The sequence below is a fragment of the Paramisgurnus dabryanus genome, chromosome 5 (assembly GCF_030506205.2).
Source record: "Paramisgurnus dabryanus chromosome 5, PD_genome_1.1, whole genome shotgun sequence".
Lineage (NCBI taxonomy): Eukaryota > Metazoa > Chordata > Actinopteri > Cypriniformes > Cobitidae > Paramisgurnus > Paramisgurnus dabryanus.
The window spans coordinates 38,491,025-38,516,344 of NC_133341.1; the positions used below are offsets into that span (position 1 = coordinate 38,491,025).

Here is a 25,320-nt window from a genome sequence, read left to right on the forward strand (position 1 = left end):
GCGCTGAGACCCAAACACACTTTTTGTAAATAATCCCGCTGAAATATGCTAAATATAATAACTTTATTTCTTATTAAAGATCCCAGACGTGTTTCTTGATTAGTTTTGTGAGATTCATTAATAAATATTTGATTCCGGTGTGTTTCAGCTAAAAAGCATTTTGCATTCGTTTCACACCCTTATCACTTACCAGCAGCTCACTACACCGGCAGAGTGTAAATAACTTTGTAAGCAATAAATAAGCTTTGGCCCTCAAGCAACAAACACGCTGTTCTGAAGCCCATCTTAGAGCGTGCAGGTCGGACGCAACCAAAGGAAGAAGGGAAGGGACAAATTGTTCATTTATTGGTAAAAAACAAGAAAACAAGCGTGGCAGAGCTATCTGTAAGATAGAGAGGAGAGAGACCGGACTCATTACATGCAGTAAACCATTTAGAGCGACTCTGTCTGGACCGGAGCTCGCTGCCGTGTTGTTTGTCAAATTCAATTTGGCAGAATCAGAGGGCTCCTTGGCACAGAGGTCAAGGCAATTTCGACGACAATGAACCTCATATATCCGTTGGGGGAAAGACTTGCATTAGCTCTTAAGAGTCTCTTTGCATACACACTTTCAACACTTTTTGTTTGGCTTCAATGTGTGTCACTGAATTTTCTGTGTATTTCAGGTCTGAAGTAAAGCAGATGCAGACTCATCGTACACGACACATCGGTTTAAGAAAAGCAGCACAGTCTCTGTGTGTTTACATACTGTAGCTGCTCTCTCATTTCACTTCTATATAAAGTGCGTTCGCATGATGATTTTAAATAATGTGACCTTTTTGTAATTTAACCTATGCTGTGTTGTTTCAACCCAAAATGCTGGGTTGTTTTAACCCATTGTTGGGTCAATTTTTAAGTGTAAAAATTGCTGTAGTTCTGCAGCTGTTTTCCAGTAACTTACTGTAAATTTAAATGTTTGTTATTTACTGGCAACAGTTTATTAAAAGTTAAATGAACATTCAACATTAACAAGTCTTCATCTTTACAGAATAAAAATAAAATAACAGCCTCATGAAATCCTCATCAGATTTTGTTTCCCAGAATGCTTTGCATGAGGATTTTTTATTCTGTAAAGATAAAGACTTGTTAATGTTTAATATTCATTTAATTTTCAACAAACTGTTGCCAGTAAATAACATACTGTTCATTTAAATCTACAGTAAGTTACCTTCAAACAGCTGACAGTACTGTAATTTATACAGAAATGTTTAACAGTGTACTGGGTCGGGTTCATCCATTTTTTTTTGACCCAACACTGGAATTTTTTTTTTTTTTTTTTGAGTGCATGCTTTTAAAAACTTAAAAAAATAAACTCAATCACCTTTATTAACATACACACTTGACAATATTTTTTTTAATAAATAAAAGAACATAATAACAATATCAAAGCACAAAATGTGAATAAAAACATCTTGTACACAAAACAATCAATACAAAAGGGCAAAAATTGAATAATATTAATAATATATCTTTAATATTTTAGGAAATATTTTCAAAGTTTCTCATGAGGAAATCCACAGATTTTAGAAACATGTGAGTGTGGGTGTGGCCAATGTCCTCATGTTATTAAGTATCTCAAAATATTATATAATATAATAACAGACTACAAAATAATAATTACATTTAGGCTATTAGGTAATGTTGTTGTGTTGTGGCCATGTTCTAAGATAATAATATTAATAATTAGTAACACAATAAAAAAATATTAATTCCCTTAACACAGATGTAAAAATATGAAAAAAAATATATAAATCTTAAAATCAAGTTGTCCCTTGTAGTGGTGTTATTTGTTTATTACACAAGGATAATACTAATAACTTTAACATTATCTGCTAATAATAATAATGCTGACTGTTTTCTGCTGCCTGTCTCTTCTGAATGTTATAGTTTGTCTGTGTTAAGTTTATATTATGGTATTGTTGTTAAGTATTGGTCATTGTTTACGTTATAATGTGTTTGTTATGAAGGATTGCGTTAATGTGAATGTTTGCTGATGATCCATCGGTGCTGCCGCCTGCCGGTTACGCGCGTCCCCTCCGCGCGCTATAAACCATCCGCGCTTTACGCGAGCCGCTCAATCCACAAGCGGCGGCACCGCGAACGGAGCGCAATGACACCGAGAGGCGCGCGTCTCCTGCTGCTGCTTCTGATGCGGCTCTCCGCTAGCCGAACACGCGCCGGAGGAAAACCCGACGAGGACCGGGACACGCGAGGCGACGCGGAGAGCGCGTGCGAGGTGAAGACCGTGACCGTGTCCACGCTGCCCGTGCTCCGCGAGAATGAGTTCAGTTTTACCGGCGCGGGCTCCGGGAGTCTCTCCGGAGGGGAGTCCAGACTCCTCCTGTTCGTCCGAAGCGACCTGCCGGGTCGCATCTCGGTTCTGGATGATCTGGACAACACCGCGCTGCCCTACTTCACCTTAGGTGAGCTGTGTGTTAGTTGATGGATGTTCTGTGTTTCATTCATAAAGGATCTGAGTGCACGAGAGAAAGATGCTGAGTTTATCTGATCTGTGTTATGTGTGCGTTCTTGCAAAGCAATACAGCAGAACTGGACCAGTGCAGGGTTTTTAGTGTGCAGTACGCTCTCCAAAATCTTTGATGCTACTTTACAGCACCTTCTGCACCCTCATTGGGTTTTAAGAGACCCCAGGCCCTTTTAATAGACCTGTGTCAGGTGGATTGCCTGCATAAACAAAACTAAAGTGCATGCATCAAATGTATTCTTCATTACATTACATACATAGATATGCTTGAGCTCTACCTCTTAACTGCCGTAGTACATTACAATCATGAATGCTGTGAATATTCATGGTAAGATTTGTTTATTTGTGTGTGTCCTGCATGGTGCAATCTTGACCATTATCTTTGTCAAACTGCCATAAACATTTATGAATATGTTAACATTTAGTAAAATATATAATAGAAACATCTTTGCATATGATTATTATTTTGCTTTCTAAAACCTAAACATGAAGATAGACAGGAAGGTGTGGTTTTGTGCGTTTGGAGAAAGTTTTTAATGTGTCAGATTTTTTAGATTTTTAAAGCACCAGTATGTGGATGGTTTTCTGTTTTAGGAGACAGTAAAAAGTTTGATCACTTAGTTTTTTTTTGGTAGCTATTATTAAACTTTTTGTTATTGTTGTTGTTGTTGTTGTTGTTGTTGAAAGTACATGAAGTGTTTAAAAGCTCATCAGCTTATCTTCTCGAGATGTTTGTATTCATCAGATGTGTGTTAGATTTGCCATGAGTCGTCTGTGAATATAAGGTATAAGGTGATGATGAAGGTGATGATGGTGAAGTTCATAACTGCTGCACAGCTCCCTGTTTAGTGTGCAAGAAAACTTAGTATTGTGTGCATGACTCGCTGGACATAACAAAATGCTCGTAGCCAGGACTGCAAATGTTTGCATGATAAACAGTAATGGGAATAGCTTTATATTGACCAATGCATTGGCCTTTCACCTATATATAGAATTTCATTTTACACGCAAACACAATATTGATACCGACTGCTACTGGCAGCAAACAACTGGGGAATATCCCTATACATGTAGTTATGTATGACTCTTCTGCATGTTGGACACGGTTAACAGAGACGCATTTGTGGATATGGCACTTGAAAATATTGACATTGAAAGATTTGTTTGCGATCATTTTCTGCACAGCATCATTGTATAAAGTAGAAACATTTAACCACATGTTGTGAAGCCATGAGTCAACTGCTATTGTGGGCATCACATCATTACAGTTACAGATTATTCATTGTGATCCACCAGCAGAATGCTGATATGTTTATATAATTTTCTGGTTCTGTCTGTAAATAGCAGAGAACTGGTGTCCCTGAACACACTGTACTGTACAATCATAGCTGGATATCCTAAAGGCACTGTGATTTACAGTGAGAGAGTAAAGATTGGAAAACATCATTCTGCTGTTCTCAGAGCCTTCCAGGTTTATAGGCCACGAGAACCAGACGAGTGCAAAATGTCCAACCCCATTTTAGGACTTTGGAGTTAAATGCATGAATTAAATAAAGCTGTCATGTGGAGTACTGCTGCTGTATGAGTGGAGAGATGTCCAACTTTCTTTTGTTTGAGCGTTGAATACATTACAGCTCCCACAGAAAGCAAATGGTGTTAAACAGGCAGACATTGAGCTGAACGAAAGCTGACGGCTGCTCCAATAACAAACCCAACTTTATATCACTAAGGACAAATTCACTAATAATTGTTTGTGCTGGTGTCATTTATTTTCACATTATTCTGTATTGTTTTACTCTGCATATTGCTAGCTATATATAGCTGAACAACAAGATAAGTCATCTATAACTTGAGTCTAGGCTAATCTATAGGTTTGTGTGATGAGAGAATTTCAGGGCAACTTGGCTTAGCATTTATTTATATAAATATGCAACCCATTTACATGAAATGCGTAAAAATTGTGTGAAAATTATGGCAAATTCTAATTTTGCATGCATGTGATATGTAATGTTACGTACACACCAAACGCGTTGCTTGCTCTAGATTACTCGCGGGATTTAACTTTGTGTCATGCGAATTTTTCCCTTGAGTTGAATATTTTCAACTTGCCAAAGGCACGTTTGAGGTGAATAGCACATGTTATTGCGGCATTGTGTTATTCGCATCACCCACGCGAGGACGCTTCTGATTGGGTCTTTGAATTGACTTTGTATGTAATCTACTCTCACAAATCGTTGAACTCGTGTTTGGTGTGTATTCCCCATAATGCTACGTACACACCAAACGCAGGGCATCGTGTTACTCGCTCTAGTTTACTCGCGGGATTTAACTTTGTGTCATGCAAATTTTTAGCTCGAGTTGAATATTTTCAACTTGGGCGAAGACGCGTTTGAGGTGAATAGCACGTGTTTTCAAAGCAAAGGCGCCGCCCATATCGCGTCATTCGCATTGACTTTGTATATGATCTACTTGCGCTCATCGTTGAACTCGTGTCTGGTATGAACCCACAATAAGTCCTTCCCATGCACTTAATATTAAAAAAATTTCAGTTTTTTTAAACCATGTTGGGGTTAGAATTGGGGTTTGGATGTCATTTTATGTAACAAAAAGTTGTTCTAACCTCAAACCCAAGCGACAATGGTGAAGAAAGAGAAACCAATCCATAAAATGAAACGGAAAGGACTGGCATATAATATGCATGCAAATTGAAATTTGGCATCTGTATTACACAACTTTTCACACTGCGTGCTATTTATATGCATTTCATAAAAATGGGCTGAAATATGAGACATGTTTGCACTTAAACAGGATTGGTTACGCTGGATTGCAGGAGGTTAGGTAATACAGTAAGACGCAGGTTTTTGTGCAGAAATATCTGGTATATAAGCTGCGTGACGGCTTGGATTCTCCTCGTGTCTTGTTAATGACAGTTTTCCGCTCTCACGAGTCGATCCGCTTTTTCTGACCCTTCAAGTATCCAGAGAATTCGCTGACCTTTTCCTGATCGTCTCTGTGTTGGCCTCTGGAAAACAGTTTGCAGCAGGACTTTCTGAGTCAGGCTCGCACCGGTGGCTTCTTCCGGCCCAGTGACCCACGCTCGGCTCGATCCATACTGCAGTGCCACGAGTTTTAACTGGGATCGAGCCAACGGTCTGGAGGCTCTGGTAGTGAAACACAATAAAAGCCAATATCATAGTGAAAGCTTCATTTTCTGTGTCATCTGCTCTATGATAGCAATGAATCTATATTACTGTAATGAAGAACCACAGTCTGACCTCATCAGCAGTTCTCTATGAGAAATAAATGAATGGTTGGAAATATTGATCATTGGCAGAGTAGCTGTGCTTCTTTTGTATTACAAGTTCATGTTTGTCTAAGAGGTGAATGATGAAATCAACTTCATCTTAAAGAAATATAAACATTTCCTCTAATTTATTCAAAGTAATGTAAACAAAGTCGAATGATAAATTCAAATCTCATTGGTTCTCATACGACTCATGATTCGTTTTCATATGTGCGTTTTGTTGAGATATGCAAGAACCAATAAGATTTGATGTCATCAACATTCTGATATGCTTGTTTAAGTTTAAGGTTTCACTTAAAGGAACAGTATGTAGGATTGTGGCCAAAACTGGTACTGCAATCACACAACTGGTGGCCAATACACAAAATGACAACATAAACATCAGTTGAGGGCTGCAACTCCACTTTTTAATTTACAATATCCTGGCCAGACCACTGTTGTCAGTGATAAAAGTATTTGAAATGAAAATGATTTCTTAATGTCTAGTGACATATCAGGGCCATTTTATGATTCATTGATATAAATTTCTTACATACTGTTCCTTTAATAACACACCTAATACACCTAGTTTAGCTTCTGAGGATGTAACTGGAGTCATTTAGATGAATTATGAATGTATGTGCTTTTGGAAGCTTCACAAATTATATACAGTGGGAATATATGTGACCAAATCAATCAAATGGATCAGTTTTTTTTTTATGGAGATTTCTACATTATTGGACATGACAATATTTGGCTGAGATACAACTATTAGAAAATCAGGAATCTAAGGGGGCAAAATATTGAGAAAATCTCATCGTTCTCATGCATCTCATGAATAGTTTTCATATGCATTTCAGGTGATAAATGGAAGGCAGATATATCCAGCCTGATGGAATTTGAATGTATTTTAGAAGTTGGCTAATTAATATGAAATTGAAGTGAATCATACAAAAACTTATGATTATTAAAAAATACATCTGGTATGGCATGAGGATGAGTAAATTAAGAAAATATTATTCTTCCCCACCAGTGTTTTTAATGATTTTCATAAAAGTTTAAGGCTTCCCAGAAATAGTTTTTCTTTTAATATATAAACATACAATAAATCAAATGAATAATATAAGATAATTGCAATTTTGTAAAGGACTTTTGTTAGAGATAGGATTCAGAGCAATCATTAACTCTTTCACCGCCAGCATTTTTAAAAAAAGTTGCCAGCCAGCGCCAGCGTTTTTCATGATTTTCACCAAAGTTTAATGTCTTCCAGAAAATGTTCTTCTTTAAATATATAAACATACAATATACCAAATGAAAGAACAGACTCTCTGCTTTCAAAAAAAAAAAAAAAAAAACGTTTCATCCTACCTTTAGTGGTTCTTTTGCAATCAGCTTTTGAATATGGGTAGGTTTTTGCAAAAACACCACATTTTGAGCAAAAAGCAGAGATAATTCCATTTTTGTGACGGACTTTTCATAGAGATCCCATTCAGAGCGATCTTTAAAACAGACACGGACATGCAGCAGCTTGCCATAGGGCAATACTTCCGGTTTTAAAAAGTTGCCTGGTGGATAATAGCGGTATTGCGGAAAGACGGAAAATCTCGTCATTGGCGGGGAAGCGTTTTCTCTTAATTGACGAGATATCTCGTCAATGACGGGGAAAGAGTTAAATATACACCGTTTTTACTGTTTTTGGATCAGTGGGTGCTTTAGTGTTTTATAAGTTGGGTAAGACCGCCACCTAGTGGATAATAGCGGAGATATGAATTGCCCCAAAAACTCCCCCTTGGCAAGAGAGTGTTTTCTCTTAACTCATGAGATAAATCTTAAGGGGATCGCACACCGGCCGCGCAGCTCAGCGTTGCGCAGCGCCGCGTCGCGACGCGCCTAACAGAACTCGGAGGTATTGTAAACCGGAAGTGCACATTAAATAGCGCGAGCTTCGTCAGATAGCGTCTACTTCAAAATGCAAAATATACGTTAGCAGCCAATGTTAATCCTTAATGATTTGGGGCAAATATGATGTTATTTAATGTTAAGCTATGTGAGTGGCGCTGTGTGGCGCGACAGGGATTTGAACAACTTCCTGAGTCACAGCTGGGCGGCACGGACAGGCGCCACCTGGCGGCGCCGGTGTGCGTACACTCATAGAAAACAATGTGTTCAGTTGATTTAGAATGGCGCGGCGCTGCGCGGCGCTGAGTGGCGCGGCCTGTGTGCGATCCCCTTTATTAAGTGTGCTTGCAAAAACACATTTATTGTTATTCATAAGTTTTATTATTATTATTAATATTCCACCCAAATTTTTGGCCAGCTCCTGTGACTAGGCACTTTGATACAGAGACACAGTTCAAACTTTAAAACATTCAGGCAGTGCAGGTGTAAGTTGCTTGAGGAGATGATGTCACAGATCCATGTGGTTCTTCCGCCATATTTGATTGAACAGAAAACTGAAAAAAAAAGATTCACAGGTCATAAATTTTGTCCGAACTTAACGAACCTGGATGTAAATGACCAAGTCTCACAAAAGTTACTAGAAGGATTTTTTTTATTTTCGGAAGCTTTGCCCATCACAGCCCAAATGAAAAACCTAAACAGGAAGTCGTTTATTTCTCAGGAACGCTTTCACATATTGAAACCAAACGTTGTACATGAACTCAGGACTTCAATGTGCACAAGATAAAAAAAAAACTAAATCGCAGCACCAGAGCAGAGTTCATCTAGAAATGCATTTTGTAGTTATTATTGTTATTTATAGAGTATCTTTACAAAAGCCTATGACCCTGTATATTAAACTATGCTGTGGGTTACGTGTAGGGTGTTCAGTCATTTTTGGATTTTTTATATTTTATTGGTGGCCTATCCACTTAGCAACATCTTAGTAACCAGTTAGAAAACCCTACTAACACCTGGTAACCATCCAGGACACTTTAGCATTGACCACAGGCAAGTTTACCACAGGGAAGTGTTTTCCACATTTTCTTTATAAATTAATGTTTATAATATAAACATCATGTTATGATGCAAATCACATTTAGTCCAACCGCATGTTTTAGAATTTCATCATTTATTTTAAGACAAACTTAAACTATTGAAGCCATGGGTGGTAAGAGAAACACATTTGTGTTTTCCTCTCAGCATGCATTCACAAGCTGTTAGAATAAAATATAAGGAGAGAGAGAGAGAGAGAGAGAGAGAGAGAGAGAGAGAGAGAGAGAGAGAGAGAGAGAGAGAGAGAGAGAGGTTTCAAGAGCTTTACCTCGAGTCTCAGACATGATTTATTACCTGAAGCACAAGGGAATGTTGAAAGACAGAGAGAAGATTAAAAAAAGACAAGATAGAAGTTTTTATCCTTTCTGCGGTTTTGTCTGCTTTGTGTGGTCTTTTGTATTCAAGGTGAAGAATTTCATTGACCGGCTGAAGGAATAATGTGTGACAACATAACTGATGGCTTTCTTTTGAGCTCATGTTGACCGTATAGCTAAAAATGTTTATTGTAGGACCTTAAAAGAATCACTGGATGTTTTGCAACTTTTTTTATAAAAAATAAAGCACTTGATGGCTAATCTTAAAGATAATTCAGAATATGTAATTCCCAGGAAAACCAGTGTCACACATTCACTGGAGATGGAGACGTGCTGGTAAAACACATTCAGTGAACTGGAATTGTCAGAGAAACGAAGAAATGCTGCAATTATTACGTGAGCATTTTTCATTGATTTTTTTCCAACCTTTACAAAATGTCAGACTAATTGAAGGAGTTTTGAGGATAATTAGTTTCCCCTTCACAATCCAAGAGCAATTAGCAAAGCCTAAAAGACACAGTCTATCATGATTTATTATTTTCAATCATTTATATCCTCTGTAAAATCATGCAGTGTAGATGAACTTTTGCTCTCAGTTTAGCCTACTTAGACAACATACGTAGGCATCATTTGTGCACATGCTATTATTTTAAAAGCAAAATGATGTTAAAGTGCATCTAATTCATTGCTAAAAAACAATGTTATTTCATGTATTTGGTATAATACAATGTGTTTGCATGGTTTATGGATAAAAAACCACATTATTTTCCCCATACAGTACATTTTTGTAGCTCCAGATTTCACTCTCTTCCTGAAATGCACAGATTTGAAAAGCTTCTGATTGGCCAACTAATCTGTACATTGTGATTGGCCTGAATACCTCTGATGTCAGCCGGAAATGTGACGCAGAGTCTTGCACAGGTCCATTTTTGGAGACCCGCTCCCACCCGTACCCGCAAAGTTCAGCACCAGATCCGACCCGTCACCCGCCGTGCTAATATCAAAATTAAATCCGCACCCGCCCAGACCTGTTAATATTTGGCCCGTTCACTGACCCGTACCTGCATAAATCACACACGCTAAAATCATTCCCATTAAAGTTCTTTATTTTTTATCTCATACCTCTCTCAACATCATAACAATGAAAAAGTAGTAGTAAGTAGTAAAGTAGTAAATCTTTATTTGTCCCTTTACAGGGCAATTTATGCAGCAACAGACCTCACAAACATACAATTTATGAAAGGAAACAACACAATAACCAACCATAAAACAAACATAAAACAATCCCAGAGCATTTACAGTACAGTAAAAGAATCACAATCTCGATTCATACATAAACGTGGTCATCTTTTTAAATGATGGTGATTCACTTGCATGTAGAGTATTTCTCTGTACTCAGATGCTGCATTTACATGTTCAAGTATTTACTTTACAACAATCCAAAATGTTATATCAGTCAAACTTGTGTAAAACCAAACCCTATTCATTCACCAATCAGACCCCATCGTTTCTCTCCTCTCTCTGACATGGTTGGTTCAGGAAAGAGGGGATACAGCTATGGCCAAATCTTGTGAGATTTTGGGTTAAGAGTTACGTTTGGGGTAGGATTATGATGAAAAGTAGCTGTTCTGGTTAGATAGTATACAGCTACGGCCTACATTCATTGAAATGTTGGGTTTAGGGGTAGAATTAGGATGAAAATAGTGTTCATCAGGCCGTAGCTGTATCCCTTCAAGCCACAACCCACATAATCACTTTACATGGTGGATTTGGAGTGAAAATGTTTACACAAAAGAGAAAATAATGAGCGCCATTGCATGAATCGTGGTGGCGACGGTGAGATTGAAGATGCATCAATATTTGTGACCTGTGCTGGCAAAAATGAGTCGTAATGTGCACAGTGTAATTTTGAGCTACATGCAAAAGAAAGTATTAATGTCGATTTTGGTTTTCATAAAAATAAGTTTTCATAAAAATAAGTACCTCATCTAGCCATCCCAATGCTCAAAATAGTCATTAACTCCTTCCCCGCCATTGACGAGATATCTCGTCAATTAAGAGAAAACACGAGATTTTCCATCTTTCCGCAATACCGCAAAACCTTCCGCAACTTTTTAAACCCGGAAGTATTGCCCTATGGCAAGCGGCTGAATGTCTGTGTCTGTTTTAAAGATCGCTCTGAATGTGATCTCTATGAAAAGTCTGTCACAAAAATGGAATTATCTCTGCTTTTTGCTCAAAATGTGTTGTTTTTGCAGAAACCTACCCATATTCAAAAGCTGATTGCAAAAGAACCACTGAAGGTACACTCTAAAAAACAAACGGTGCTATATAGCACCAAAACAGTTGCTTTGGATCGTAACGATAGAAGAACCATTTTTAGTGCCATATAGCACCGGTGAAGAACCAGTGAAGCACCAGTGAAGCACCTGTGTAGAACCATATAGTGCTATGTAGAACCATATGTGGTGCTATATGGCCCCTATATGGTTCTACACTGGTGCTTCACTGGTGCTTCACTGGTGCTTCACTGGTGCTTCACTGGTTCTTCACCGGTGCTATATGGCACTAAAATGGTTCTTCTATCGTTACGATCCAAAGCAATTGTTTTGGTGCTATATAGCACCGTTTGTTTTTTTAGAGTGTAGGATAAAACGTGTTTTTTTTTTTTTTTTTTTTTTGAAAGCAGAGGGTCTGTTCTTTCATTTGGTATATTGTATGTTTATACATTTAAAGAAGAACATTTTCTGGAAGACATTAAACTTTGGTGAAAATCATGAAAAACGCTGGCGCTGGCTGGCAACTTTTTTTAAAAACGCTGGCGGTGAAAGAGTTAAACATCTAAAATGATTTGTATTTTTTTACCATCCTAAAATGCTTAACCTATACAAAGATGCGTCTCAATCCACATGCGTGTCTTCTCATATTGATGTTATTTCCCATGAAGAATTTAAGCAAGAATCTTGCAGCCCTAGTCTGAAAACAATCAGGGTCTAATTGGTTATGTACAATAAATCTGTTAATAATAAACATATTGAGTTTCTTCACGAGAGCGCCCTCTGGCTTTTGGATGTAACAGCATTTTACCGAAATTCATTGAGAAGCATAACAAGCATCATCGGCCGATTTATCGGCCCAACACTACCTGTTAGTCTAGTACAGTATTATTTCTCATGCTGGATCTTGTGAGCAGTTGACATTATTGTAATCTCTTGCGATGTGTCTGCTATTCTCTGTGTTTTTCCTCATAAAACTGAAAAGATAGAACACAGGTAAACTTGTAAAGTGCCACTTTTCATTTTTGGCATTGTGAAATCCTTGTTGTGTGTTTCGTTAGTGCTTGACAGATTTTATAGTTGTTTGACCGGAGCCTCCCAACAGAGTCACGCTCAATTATTTATGATAAATGCACTGCCTCTGCCCCATTTGCATTTATAACTCACTTCTGTCATTTTTATAGCAACTCTAAGGGGAAAAGCGATCAAAGCGCGGCGTGACGGAGCGTCTGCACACATCTCACGCCGGACACTTCAGTCAACAATCAGCGCTAGTGTTCGGTTAAAGACTTTGAGTTTTATACACAGACTTAATCAACTCTCTGTAGGCTGCAAGCCTTGCATTTACACAAACCTTTGATGAATTAAAACCAAAATTATTTGACAGGGGATATACTGGCTCCCAAATAAAAGAACAATTCTGACAGATCTTAAAACAGAAAGTGCTGTGCAGAGCAAATGGTCATTTATTGTTTTCTAGTGAAAGGCATTTGATCATTTAAAGACATAAATCAATTCTTTAAAACTACACCGTTAGTCGTAGCATGTGACATTGGTTAAAAGATGGACTTTCAGAAAGTGTTTGGTTGGGTTCATGAGTTTTGCTGATGCAGATTGCCTGTGGAGCTTCAAAAGCATCAGCCTCTTAAAATTGACTGCATCAAGTGATGCTAAACATTATTAGTCCTTGTGTGTCTCCTCTTTCTGTTGTTACATTGTTAAATTGTTGTTAGATATATGCTCAAACGTCATGAGATTACTGATAGACATATGATTTACTTTTCCAGTTAAATGTGAGTATGGTTCTACATGGTGCCCTTGATTTCTTTAAAAAACAAAATTAAAGGGGGCATTTCACAAGACTTTTTTAAGATGTCAAATAAATCTTTGGTGTCCCGAGAGTACGTGTGTGAAGTTCTATCTCAAAATATCTTATAGATAATTTATTATAAGATGTTAAAATTGACACTTTGTATGTGTGAGCAAAAATGTACAGTTTTTGGGTGTGTCCTTTAAAATGCAAATGAGCTGATCTCTGCACTAAATTGCAGTGCCGTGGTTGGATAGTGCAGATTAAGGGGCGGTATTATTATAATAAGATCCCCTTCTGACATCACAAGGGGAGCCAAATTTCAGTGACCTATTTTTTCACATGTTTCACATGTAGAGATGTGCGGTTGGCAGTTACAGCCGTGGACTCCGCGGATCGGGCGGATGACAGGAAGAAAAATAATATTTGTACCGTGTTTGATTTGACCACACATTTTCTAATATAGTTTGGTGAAAAAACAATGTATAAAACTGCTAATGTATGGTTCTGAATAAGCTCTGCCTGTGTTTACATGAGAGTACATGTACAATCAACTCATAGTATGCTATGCAAATCTGTTGCCAACCTCACAGTTCCTCCTCACGTATTGGTGTGTGCGTTTGTGTGTGTGTGGCGCGGACCGTTTAACGCCGCAAGCCAAGGAGAAAAGACGCAAAGTGTAACAAAACGCACCGAACCGTGACCCTTAAACCGCGGCGGCGGGTGGTTGAACCAATCAAATAAAAAATATATGTTTACATTGTTAAATATTGTTATCTGACTATCCCAAAAAATCGAGCACACTTTGAAATAGTCAAAATTGCATTGCCCATTTGCCAATTGGTCAAAAACATTGTGCGGATGGATGGCGGACGGATGATGAGTTTTGTGATGCGGTTGCGGATGAAATAATATCCCATTTGCGCATCTCTACTGGGTTGATCTTTATCACATTTTTAAGGTGGATAGAAGCACATCTGACCCAATCAGATTTTTATGATATGTCCCCTTTAAATTTGTCTACACGACTGTATTGGGATATTGGAGGGTCTGTATCGACTAAATTTTAGCTACTGGGTTATTTTTAACCTGCCTAACTTTAAATGGCATGTCTTTACTCTTAACACTGTTTACTCAAAACCCAGCTGTATACTTTATATACTTTTCTCTCACTGTACTGAGTTGTCCGATTTTACAGCTCTGAATAGTAAAAAACAAAACAAAACATGTATGTTGAATATTGTTGAGAATTGAAAGTAATTCAGATTGTAAGTTCTCTGTAATTGCATAAAAATAAATCCCACCACTGATTACAATAAAAGGTCTGACACATCTATGAGCAAAGGTTAGGGTTAGGGTTATGTCACTGGAATTCATCTTTATAAAGTCCGATATTAAACTGTTCTCAGTTTGTGACCAACACCGAAAAATGTGATATTAACCACCCAGCCAAATTTAAATGATCATATTACACCCCTTCTGAAATCCTTGCACTGACTGCCTGTCCAATACAGAATTGAGTTTAAAATCCTTCTACTTGTTTACAAAGCTTTGAACAATTTAACATCATACAAACTTACTTCAGCCATATACCTCAAGAGGCGACTATACGATCAGAGGAAAAAGCTCTCCTTTAAACTCCCTGCACAGAAGTTAAAAACCAAAGGAAACGCGTTAGAAGTGTCTGGACCTATTCCTCATATCAGATGGCCCCTCCTGAATTTAAAAATTTACCTTTTTACTTTGGCGTTTAGTACTTGATTTCATCCAAACCAGACATGTTTCTTGAATTTGCTATTACCTCTACTTATGTTTTTAGTTTTTGTTTATGTGTCTTATGCTATTTTGTTTCTGTGTCTTGATGCTATTATACAGCGGTTTGGCCGGCTTCCAGATGTTTTTAAATGTGCTTTAGAATTAAACTGAACTTGAACTTGAGATGATTAAAAAAAGCCAGATTTTTAGCTACTGGGTTATTTTTAACCTGCCTTAGTGTTTACTCAAAACCCAGCTGCATACTTTATATACTTTCCTCTTACTGTACTGTGTTGTCCAGTAAATAAGTTAACTCTTGGGGGCTGCGCTCAAACCACGCCCACTCGCAGGAAAGATGTCATCTCTCTTAACTTTCAAATAAAGCTACAACCTGAATTGGATGCTCGTGACCGTGTTATGGGCGGAGCCATGCTAGGTGGCTCCAGTGCATCATCGAGCTGCAGTTTTAGCCACGCCCAAATAATCCTGAACACAGAAATGTGGAAAAACGGTGAAGCTCCACAATTCAGGACTACATAATTCACAGTCTTTGCAACGTGTTTCAACAATACATCTATAATATGTTCAGAAACAATTCTCTGAATAGACTTTAGATTAATTGAATAAATGAATGTTATTAATTTAGACACATGTGGAGTGCAAGTAATGTAATCTTGTAAATTGCAATTACAAGAAATGTTTCACTTATTTTTGATTAAAGATGTAATTTGTTACTGTAACTAATTAAAAACAAATGATCTTATTTCGTACTCAATGCTGCCTCTTTGTACGATCTCTGTTCTAAAGGATGTGTTTGGTGAAAATACATATAATAAGCAAGGGCAAAGCTAAATAAATTCACCCTTATATGCAGTTAATTGTAAATAAAGTAATATATTATATTTCAGTAAACTATAGCAGGTGTGATGTAGTAGAGACAGTATGTGTATTTCTATGATATAGTGTGAGCAGCTCACAGCAGTGGATTTCATAAAGCTTTCAGTTAAACCCCAGAGAGAAACGGTGGACATCGTCAGCATCCGGCCTTTGTTCTCTCTTCTTTTGAGTTGTATTCTCTTTTTCTTCCTCTGAAAATTGAAACCAACAGTTCCTACATTTATCGCAACATCTGCAGAAAATAAAAGGACACCCGACGCTATTTTTTCTCTCTTTTTCTCGCCAGGATGAATCAGATTGTGACCAGTCAGCTTTTTGATAGATTTCTTTTGGGCATTGTTGTATAATGTACACAGGAGATGCAGACGTCTCTCCACTTCCATTCACAGCTTTAACTTCAGTTGAAGAGTTGCAAGCTTAAAGTTGCCATGAAACGGAAGTAGCGATTCCCTTATTTTCCCCGTAGTGACGTATATCCGAATGAAATGGCTTTTGAGATGAAATAAGGCAGGGCTGGATTTGAATTTGTCCATCGAGATCTGATTGGATCGTTTGAAGTTGGGTCGTGTTGCTAATTGCTAATCGCTGCAAAAAAAAGGGGAGGAGATTTGCATTTTTGATTAAAGATTATGAGCACACACAAATTTTAAAAAAATAATGAAGCTCACAGATAAGTCATTTGTTAATAATACCACAATATTAAAAATATATATATAGTTTTTCATTTCAATTTCATTGCGACTTTAATTCTTGTCCATCTCCTGTATTACGTTTTGTGTTAGCAGCGCAAAGGTCATGGGTTTGAACCCAGGGAACAGATTATAACTTGTAATGTCGCTTTGGATAAAAGCATCTGCCAAATGCATAAATGTAAATGTATTGCTGTTAAAAAGGACACTGGCAAATTCTTTGTAAATGAATACATCACCACTATATTCAATTTTTTTCTGTAGCGCTCTTCACAATTTTGTATTGTTTCAAAGCAGCTTGTCAGAAAATCAGAGTAATAGAGACATAAAGAAAAACTAAAAAAAATATGAAAATATATATCATTACTGCACTTTTTTAATAAAATCTGTCCAATACTGATCCTAACTGTATAGATTCAGAGGACATTAGGTCTGATGTTTTTTTCACTGCACAGCCCAGCCTTCATCTCAGATATGAAGAGCTCGGATGCAAAAGCCACTAAACACCTCCTTCGTCTAAAATAAGATAATGATGTTGTTCATCAAATACTTTCACTTTAAATCTGCTTAATTTTTTGTCAGAATCCAAAGTAAAAAAATTTTTTTAGCAAGGTCCTCAAAGTACTCAGAGTGCATAGACGATACTATCAGATAGGTAGCTGGTTTTTGTGACGATATTTGGTGGTTGTTATTATAATCATACTGCAGTTTCACATAAACATGCACATTACGTGTTTTTCCTCGCATGAGAGGCTTTGTGGGTTTCACTTGCATTTTCGCACTTCTTTTTTGTCTTATCATAAAAATGTACACCTTAAAATGTATGTTTTTTCAACCTACATTTTTAACTAAAAGTACTTTTTAATTAATCATATAACTTGAGATTTTTTTTATTGATGTGATTTTTAAGTTAATAAAACTTTTAACTTTTTAAAGTGTATGCTCAGGTTCAGTTTCACTTTAAATGGCAATGAAAAGGTTTTTCACAAATTTCACTTAAATAAATTTTACTATTTTGCTGCAAAAACCTCTACTTCTAAAAATCCAATTTGCTGGACAAGTTTCAATAAACAGTTTCAAAAGCATTAAAGAAGCATCTAGAAACACTGCAAATGAGTAAAGTCAGAGGCAAAAATGTAAAAGCTGCAGCACACATTAGGGGGCGCTGTGTGATGCATGACTGTTATATTCGGGTTGCTATATTCAGGTCCAAGTACCTACAGGGTAGTGTTGGGCAATATGCCCCATTGTGAGATGATCCTATCATCAGCCTGTGAGATCAATGATACACGATCGTATCGGTGGGCGGGGCAATAGCTTACTTAGTAGGTGTGCGCAGACCGATCGGCGGCTGACTTGAAGCAGTGCATGCCGGTTAGTAATTTTGTCCAACTTGAGCTGGCGCTGCAGTCATGTGACTGTGACGTACGGTTTTAAAGTAACAAGAGAGCGTTCGAGAGTAGCCAGCTGGCTACTGAGTTGTGACGACACAGCTCTTCATGATTGGTCGCCTCACTGATGAGAACGATCATGTGCGTTTCAAGTTAATCCAACCTTCAGTTCCACTAATAAACGTTATAAATTCTGATAATAATGCTCATTTACAATTAAACATGTTACAATTAGAGTGTTTCCATCTGATCTCTTTTGATCTTTATGATCTTCAACCATCTGTGATCAGTTTTTCTCCTCAATTTACTTCCAGATTTGTTAGTGTTGCTGTACACAGCAGATTAACATGACAGACCAGGACATTAAATCTGTGATGAACTCATAATGACAGAGTCCAGTGTAAAGACAAACCCTATGAACAAAGGCCAGATGCGTTTGGCCGAAGCACACTTAACCCCTGACAGTCACCGACTGCACTGCTGTGTGTGTGGACATCATCTCATGGAGTTAAACATTTGGAGCCAAATGCATTGAAAATAAAGTGAGCGTGGAGGACGTCATGACCTGAACTTACAAATCACAAAGATTTCTTATTTGCATCTTCATAAACTATAACAAATTATTTAAAATTGCATACTGTCTTTACTGGATAAATACCGAAAACTGCAGTCATCTGCATGAGAGAGATTGACATTGACTCCATATGTCTCTCTCTCTCTCTCTCTCTCTCTCTCTCTCTGACAGATGTGCTGAATCTTCCCCTCGTTGCTCATTCAAAGCTCAGGAGATTTAAGAGCTTGCCGTTATAACTTATTTACATGTAAACTGTGTCTTTGCTTTTTTAATTCCTTATAATGAATATATATAGAGATGAATGAGGCAGTGAGCAGAGCTGGATGGCATACGATTGTGTGGTCTTGAGAGAATTTGATGATTTCATAAATCAATTTTAAAATCTTGACTTTATTGCAGAGTTTGATATCTTGGCAAATCTGAGCACGATGTAAAACATCGCTGAGATCTCTTGAGGGCTTCAGATGAGAAACCTGAGCACTGTTTCTTTAATATCATTGTGATTTAGATAAAATCATGGAGATATTAATGAGATCTCACCTGTGATCTCATTTTAATTGCAACTGTATGCTATCATAATGCATTGTGATGTATTGATATTGCACTCTTGGAACAAATGTGTTAAAAACAACACATTAGTGTTGATTCTGGGACAACACACTAAATGCGTTTACCCATCTCTGTTAATATTGAAACAACACATTTTGTGTTACTTTTAACACAACACATACATGTAATGTGTTAAAAGCTTAACGCACAAAGATCCTTTCTAAAAGTGTGTATGCATTGCATTGTGAGGTTGTGGATGATACGGAGTAGGGCTGAACAAAATCATAATCACGATTAAAAAAAAATCTATACCCTGAAGAAGGCTATCTGTGCCGCTGCACGTGGGTAGCTGTCCAGTTATATATATATATATATATATATATATATATTTTATGTAATATAGCCATGTTAAAATAATGGCTTTTTATAACACTTTTTTGAATACAAAGAGTGCCTTGGACCCCCCCCCCCTTTTTTGACGTTTTGTATACCCTACAACACCAAAGAGCACCTTCAGTTTTTTTTAGATAACTAAAATTTAGTCTGCCATTTCTGAGCACTTTGGATTTTTCTTTATTTCATCATAATCATGATTATTTTGGTTTAAAAAAACATGAACATGATTATTTAACACAATTACTCTAAAAACATGCATTTGTTTAACCTTTTTTATTAAGTAAGTGTTGCAATTTGCTACATGTGTCAAAGCAGTGGTGCCTTACAAACACATCGGTAGCACTCAATTTTTATTTTACTTTGCACAATAATGGTTTTGCCTCAATTATCTTGTTTTTGTAATATTTGTTTTATTATTTAAACTATTAATTGCACAGCCCTACTTCAGAGCCCTAGTGTTTATAGTATGATCTTCACATTATAATGTTGACCTCCAGTTAAAGTCTCTGACATAAAGTGTTAAAATGCTTGCGGTCTGTCTGTGCAGGTATTGTGTTATATACAATAAGTGCTTGTGTTTAACTGTGAGATAAACAGACTGGAAGCAGACTAAAGGTAAATGTTTAATAGCACCAGCTGACAGAATTAGTCATGACACAAGAAAGACCGTAAATAGGGCAATACCTCCATAGCCAAAAGCTCGGGAGCTGTAAAATATTAATGTTTGAATATGAACCACAGGGCTGAATCGTCCTTCACCGCCTGTGCCATCTGGACTATCATGTGTTACACCTCCAGCCAGTAAATGTGTTATTATCCAGAACCAAAGCCTGATCATCTTCTCTGCTTCAACATTAAATCAATACAATAACCCAATTTCATTCTCTTCATCTGCTAGGATGATATGTGACTGATGTGAATATGCTAATGAGCTAATTAATAAATAATACAGCTGCTTATGTGGATGGTCAAAGCGGTCAATGCTTTTCCATCGTTTTCCTGTTGCATCTATTTTGTATTTTCTACATAATGTCATAGCATGACATGAAGACATTGTCTAAAGAGACTTAAAGTGGACAAATTATGAAAATCTGACTGTTTAAGTTCTACAATTGGGTCTATCAACCTAGAAAATGTGAAAAAGATCAACCCAGTAACTTAGCTTTGGTAAACCATTCTCTGCAAGCATGTGAAAAACAGCTTATTGAAATGTTTCTCCCCTTGTGATGTCAGAAGGGGACCTTATTATAATAATATCGTCCCTTAATCTGCAATATCCAACCACGACACTGACATTTCGTGCAGAGAAAGAGAGAGAGAGAAAATAATTGACAGCACAATTGAGTTTTAATTTCAACAAACCACCATTATGGTGATCAGTGTTTGCATTATCAGCTCATTTGCATTTTAAAGGACACACCCCAAAACAGCACATTTTTGCTCACACCTACAAGTGGCAATTTTAACATGTTATAATAAATTATATGTGGGGTATTTTGAGCTAAAACTTCACACATGTACTCTGGGGACACCAAAGATTTATTTGACATCTTAAAATGTCTTGTGAAATGTCATCTTTAAAGAGCATTACTTATACAGTGCTGCATCATAATACTGATCAATTATCTGTTATAGCAGTGCTGTGTGACAAATAAACAATGGCCTTATTTATCTTTTCTTTACATTTTTCAAGACTTACTACAACCTATTCATTGTTGTTTAACTTTTTACATCAAACCTGGTGAGGACTGGCGAGCCTGGTCAACATTGCAGTATTTAACGTGTTTAAAGAGATTTATACGTGCATCAGATTTATAATAAACCTTGAAAATGTCAGGTAACAGTAGCAGAGGTGTTTATGTGTCTGATCTGAACTTCTGCTGCTGTTTCTGATTTAAGCAGTCGTCTGACAGTGAGGTTTGGTGTCAGTTGCTTGTCTTATTGAAAAACTAAAATACTCTTGGAGTGCCAGGTTCAGGGTCACCTGCTTAAAACAATTGAGACTCGACTAATGGATGAAGGCAGTTCCCTTTATATTTAAACAGTCACTAAAGTGGCTTAAAATGAATAGCTTTGTTCCATGCGTTGTCGTAATTTCACTGAAACTGGAAGTTTTATTGAGTGAGACGCTTCAGATTCTACAGAGCATTTAATTGGTCAGAAAAACTGCAGTGAAGAATGATGTCATTAAAACCATTGAGCCATATTAGCAGAAGTGAAAGACTTTTCAATGTTTGGGAGCACTGGTATCCTATTTATACTAAAACCCCAACAATTTTCATTTGGTTTCACAGAAACTTTAAGATGTTGGGTGTAATGACAGAGCCTGTTTTTAAATATATTGACCTTACGGTCCTTTTGCATTTGTGTCTGTCTGTAAGGGCATTTAAAAATGTTGAGAAAGCACTGATGGGCAGATTGATGGATAGGAACATGTAAAGCTGGAATGCAGAGCCTTGCAAAGCATATTTTATGTATGTATGTAGCATAGACTGTAAAAAAAGGTGGACGACGCCCATTTGCGCTCTTCCATTGGTGAAAAGTGAAGCCGCCAGTGTCCCGATACAGTGCTGACATCTTGGGTCTTGAGTCTGCGCAGTAGCGATTTCGGGTCCAGTCCTGCACAGTAGTGAGCAGGAAGTAAAGCTGTTAAATCAAGGCCCCGCCCTCGCAGAATGCACATATCACAGCTGTCAATCATGACGTTTTTACAGCATTAGGGGCTGGACACACCAAAACTTTTAAAAGCGGCTGAAAACGCCTTGAGGACGCCGAATGCCAGCTGTTTTTCATCTGAGTGCCAGCTTTCATCAGCTGAGCGCTTTGGTAGCTGTGATACTTCAGCTACGAGCCGGTTGGTTGCTGTGGTAATGTCCCGCCCCTCCTCCACTGTGATTGGGCGGCCGTGTGAGAACTGACATTGACGAGCGGAGCTTTTCATCCAAAGTTGAACATTTTTCAACTCTCGGTTTTCAGCGCGGAAGAAAACCGCTAGCTGATGGCTTATTTGAAAAACGCCGAGCTTCCATTGGAAACAATTGAAAACATGCGCCGGCCGCGGGCGTAAAAGTTTTGATGTACACAACCCCTTACATAGCTAACTAAAAACAAACTTATTTTAAAAACAAACACTTGAATTTACATCAGGGTGATAAAAACAACAGTAAATGACAAAACCAGCTTCTAAAGATAGTTGAAATGTAATGACATTTTTTATCATCAGAGAGATCGGAAAGTTGCCCCTCATGATGCCACAAGTTAAACTCATGCAAATATCTTTGCACACAATGCCTCATATATGGCCTTCATTGTGGATGTAGCTTATAGAAATCTGGTGGTGCACATACAAAGTCTGACAAAGTTTGTATCACACGCACTTCATGTATGCATAAAAAGTGAACAATTCCTTGAGATGCATTGTGTGGATGTGGAGTACAGAATTGCCTTAGCAAGGAAAACATCATAGGTTCAATTCCAAGGGGACAGGCATACAAGTCTGATAAAAGAAAATATATAGATTGAATGCAATGCTAGCGGCTTTAAATAAAATTGTCTGCCAAATGCTTAAATGTAAATGATGCATTATGCTAATGAGAATTTGTGGTGAAAAGACTTCAGTATTAATATGTTTTTGTGAGTCTTTGACAGTATAAACCGATAAAGATAGTTGTAGTTGCTGTTAAACGGTGTCTTTTATTTTCTTTACTCTGGGTTCAGGACAGTATGTACTGTACAGAAAGATGTGATCTGCTCTCAAACATCATTTTCAGTAGTGTAGATTTGACTCGGTGCCCATTTCACACCTGTAAGAGAAGCGTGCTTTCCAGAGAGAGTTCAACAGTACCGCTTAACCCGACTTGATCTATCATGACTTCAGTGTCAGACAGAGTTTCAGCTGAATTTAAGATCAGATTTTTACCGGGAAGGTCTATTGAACATTCAGTTATCCATTTAATGCCACATTGTCACCTTATCTTTTTAATGCTCTTACATGAAGAGATTCAGCGTTGATGAAATGTCACCAATAAAAGGATGACACTGGTGCTTTACAATATTTGTGCACCTGCAATATCATCAAACATTGAAAAGATTGAGGTTTTCTTTAATATTTGTCAGTTTTTATATTGAAGTAATAGTTTCAACCAAGTAACTCAAATGTAATAGCTTTATTAATTTTTTTTAAAAGAGAAACACATTTTTCTGTACTGTATCTCATTGGTATGCCTGTGTTCATCTAGCCTGTGTCGGAGAGTTTATCGGGCACAGGCTCGGCTTTGATCCTCTACCCAATTATACACCCTCCTGTTATTACAACACATGTTATCCAGACGTCCGGGGTTTACGTGTGTTTTGAGCGCTGGAGAGCAGTGTCAGGCCCGGCTATGCTAATTTGTTGCTGTGAATTTATGGTCGTTTCTCATGTTGCAAAAAGGTTAACAGGACAGGTGGGCTTGCGTGTTTATATACCACAACTGCTCATCCATATTTATTAGCTCGCTGTCCTTCATAAAGCCTCTTCTGTCTCCTTCACTGCCGTGGGTTTCAGAGACGTGCAGTGATCCCGGTAGATAGTGTGGTACGTTGTGCAAGCATATTTTGGGTCACTTGTTTGTAATTGTAATGCAAACTAGATATGCAATTCCCAAGGAATTACCAGTGCATGAAAATGCAAAAAGTTGATTGACAGAAATGTAAAAGAAATTTAGTCTAGTAGTTTACCTGGCTGTTGACATGTTTTAGTGTGAAGCTAGCATGATTTAAAAAAGTTATCATGATGAAATATGATGCTAGCATGATTAGCATGATTCAACATGACGTTAGCATGATGCTAGCATGATTAGCATGAAGCTAGCATGAAGCTAGCATGATTAGCATGATGCTAGCATGATTAGCATAAAGCTAGCATGATTAGCATGAAGCTAACACGATGCTAGCATGATAAGCATGAAGCTAGCACGATGCTAGCATGATTAGCATGAAGCTAGCACGATGCTAGCATGATTAGCATGAAGCTAGCATGATTAGCATGAAGCTAGCACGATGCTAGCATGATTAGCATGAAGCTAGCACGATGCTAGCATGATTAGCATGATCCTAGCATGAATAGCATGAAGCTAGCACGATGCTAGCATGATTAGCATGAAGCTAGCACGATGCTAATATGATTAGCATGAAGCTAGCACGATGCTAGCATGATTAGCATGAAGCTAGCACGATGCTAGCATGATTAGCATGAAGCTAGCACGATGCTAGCATGATTAGCATGAAGCTAGCACGATGTTAGCATGATTAGCATGAAGCTAGCACGATGCTAGCATGATTAGCATGAAGCTAGCACGATGTTAGCATGATTAGCATGAAGCTAGCACGATGTTAGCATGATTAGCATGAAGCTAGCACGATGCTAGCATGATTAGCATGAAGCTAGCACGATGCTAGCATGATTAGCATGAAGCTAGCACGATGCTAGCATGATTAGCATGAAGCTAGCACGATGCTAGCATGATTAGCATGAAGCTAGCACGATGCTAGCATGATTAGCATGAAGCTAGCACGATGCTAGCATGATTAGCATGAAGCTAGCACGATGCTAGCATGATTAGCATGAAGCTAGCACGATGCTAGCATGATTAGCATGAAGCTAGCACGATGCTAGCATGATTAGCATGAAGCTAGCACGATGCTAGCATGATTAGCATGAAGCTAGCATAATTTGCATGAAGCTAGCATGATGCTAGCATGATTACCATAAAGTTAGCATGAATTTAGCATGAAATTAGCATGATCCTAGCATTATTAGCATGATGCTAGCATGATTAAGATGATGCTAGCATGATTAGCATGAAGCTAGCATGATTTAGCATGAAG

At 37.7% G+C, this 25,320-nt stretch overlaps 1 protein-coding gene across 1 annotated transcript in view; it reads left to right on the forward strand.

Annotated features, from left to right (window-relative positions):
- Window positions 1-2,107: 2,107 nt before the first annotated feature.
- The window catches only part of LOC135774117 (astrotactin-2-like), a 387,641-nt gene continuing 364,428 nt past the window's right edge, over window positions 2,108-25,320 (forward strand). The window contains exon 1 of the mRNA XM_065284005.2: window positions 2,108-2,462. Within this exon, the coding sequence (XP_065140077.1) occupies window positions 2,150-2,462 (313 nt within the window). The 5' untranslated portion in view covers window positions 2,108-2,149. The remainder of the gene's footprint in view (window positions 2,463-25,320) is intronic.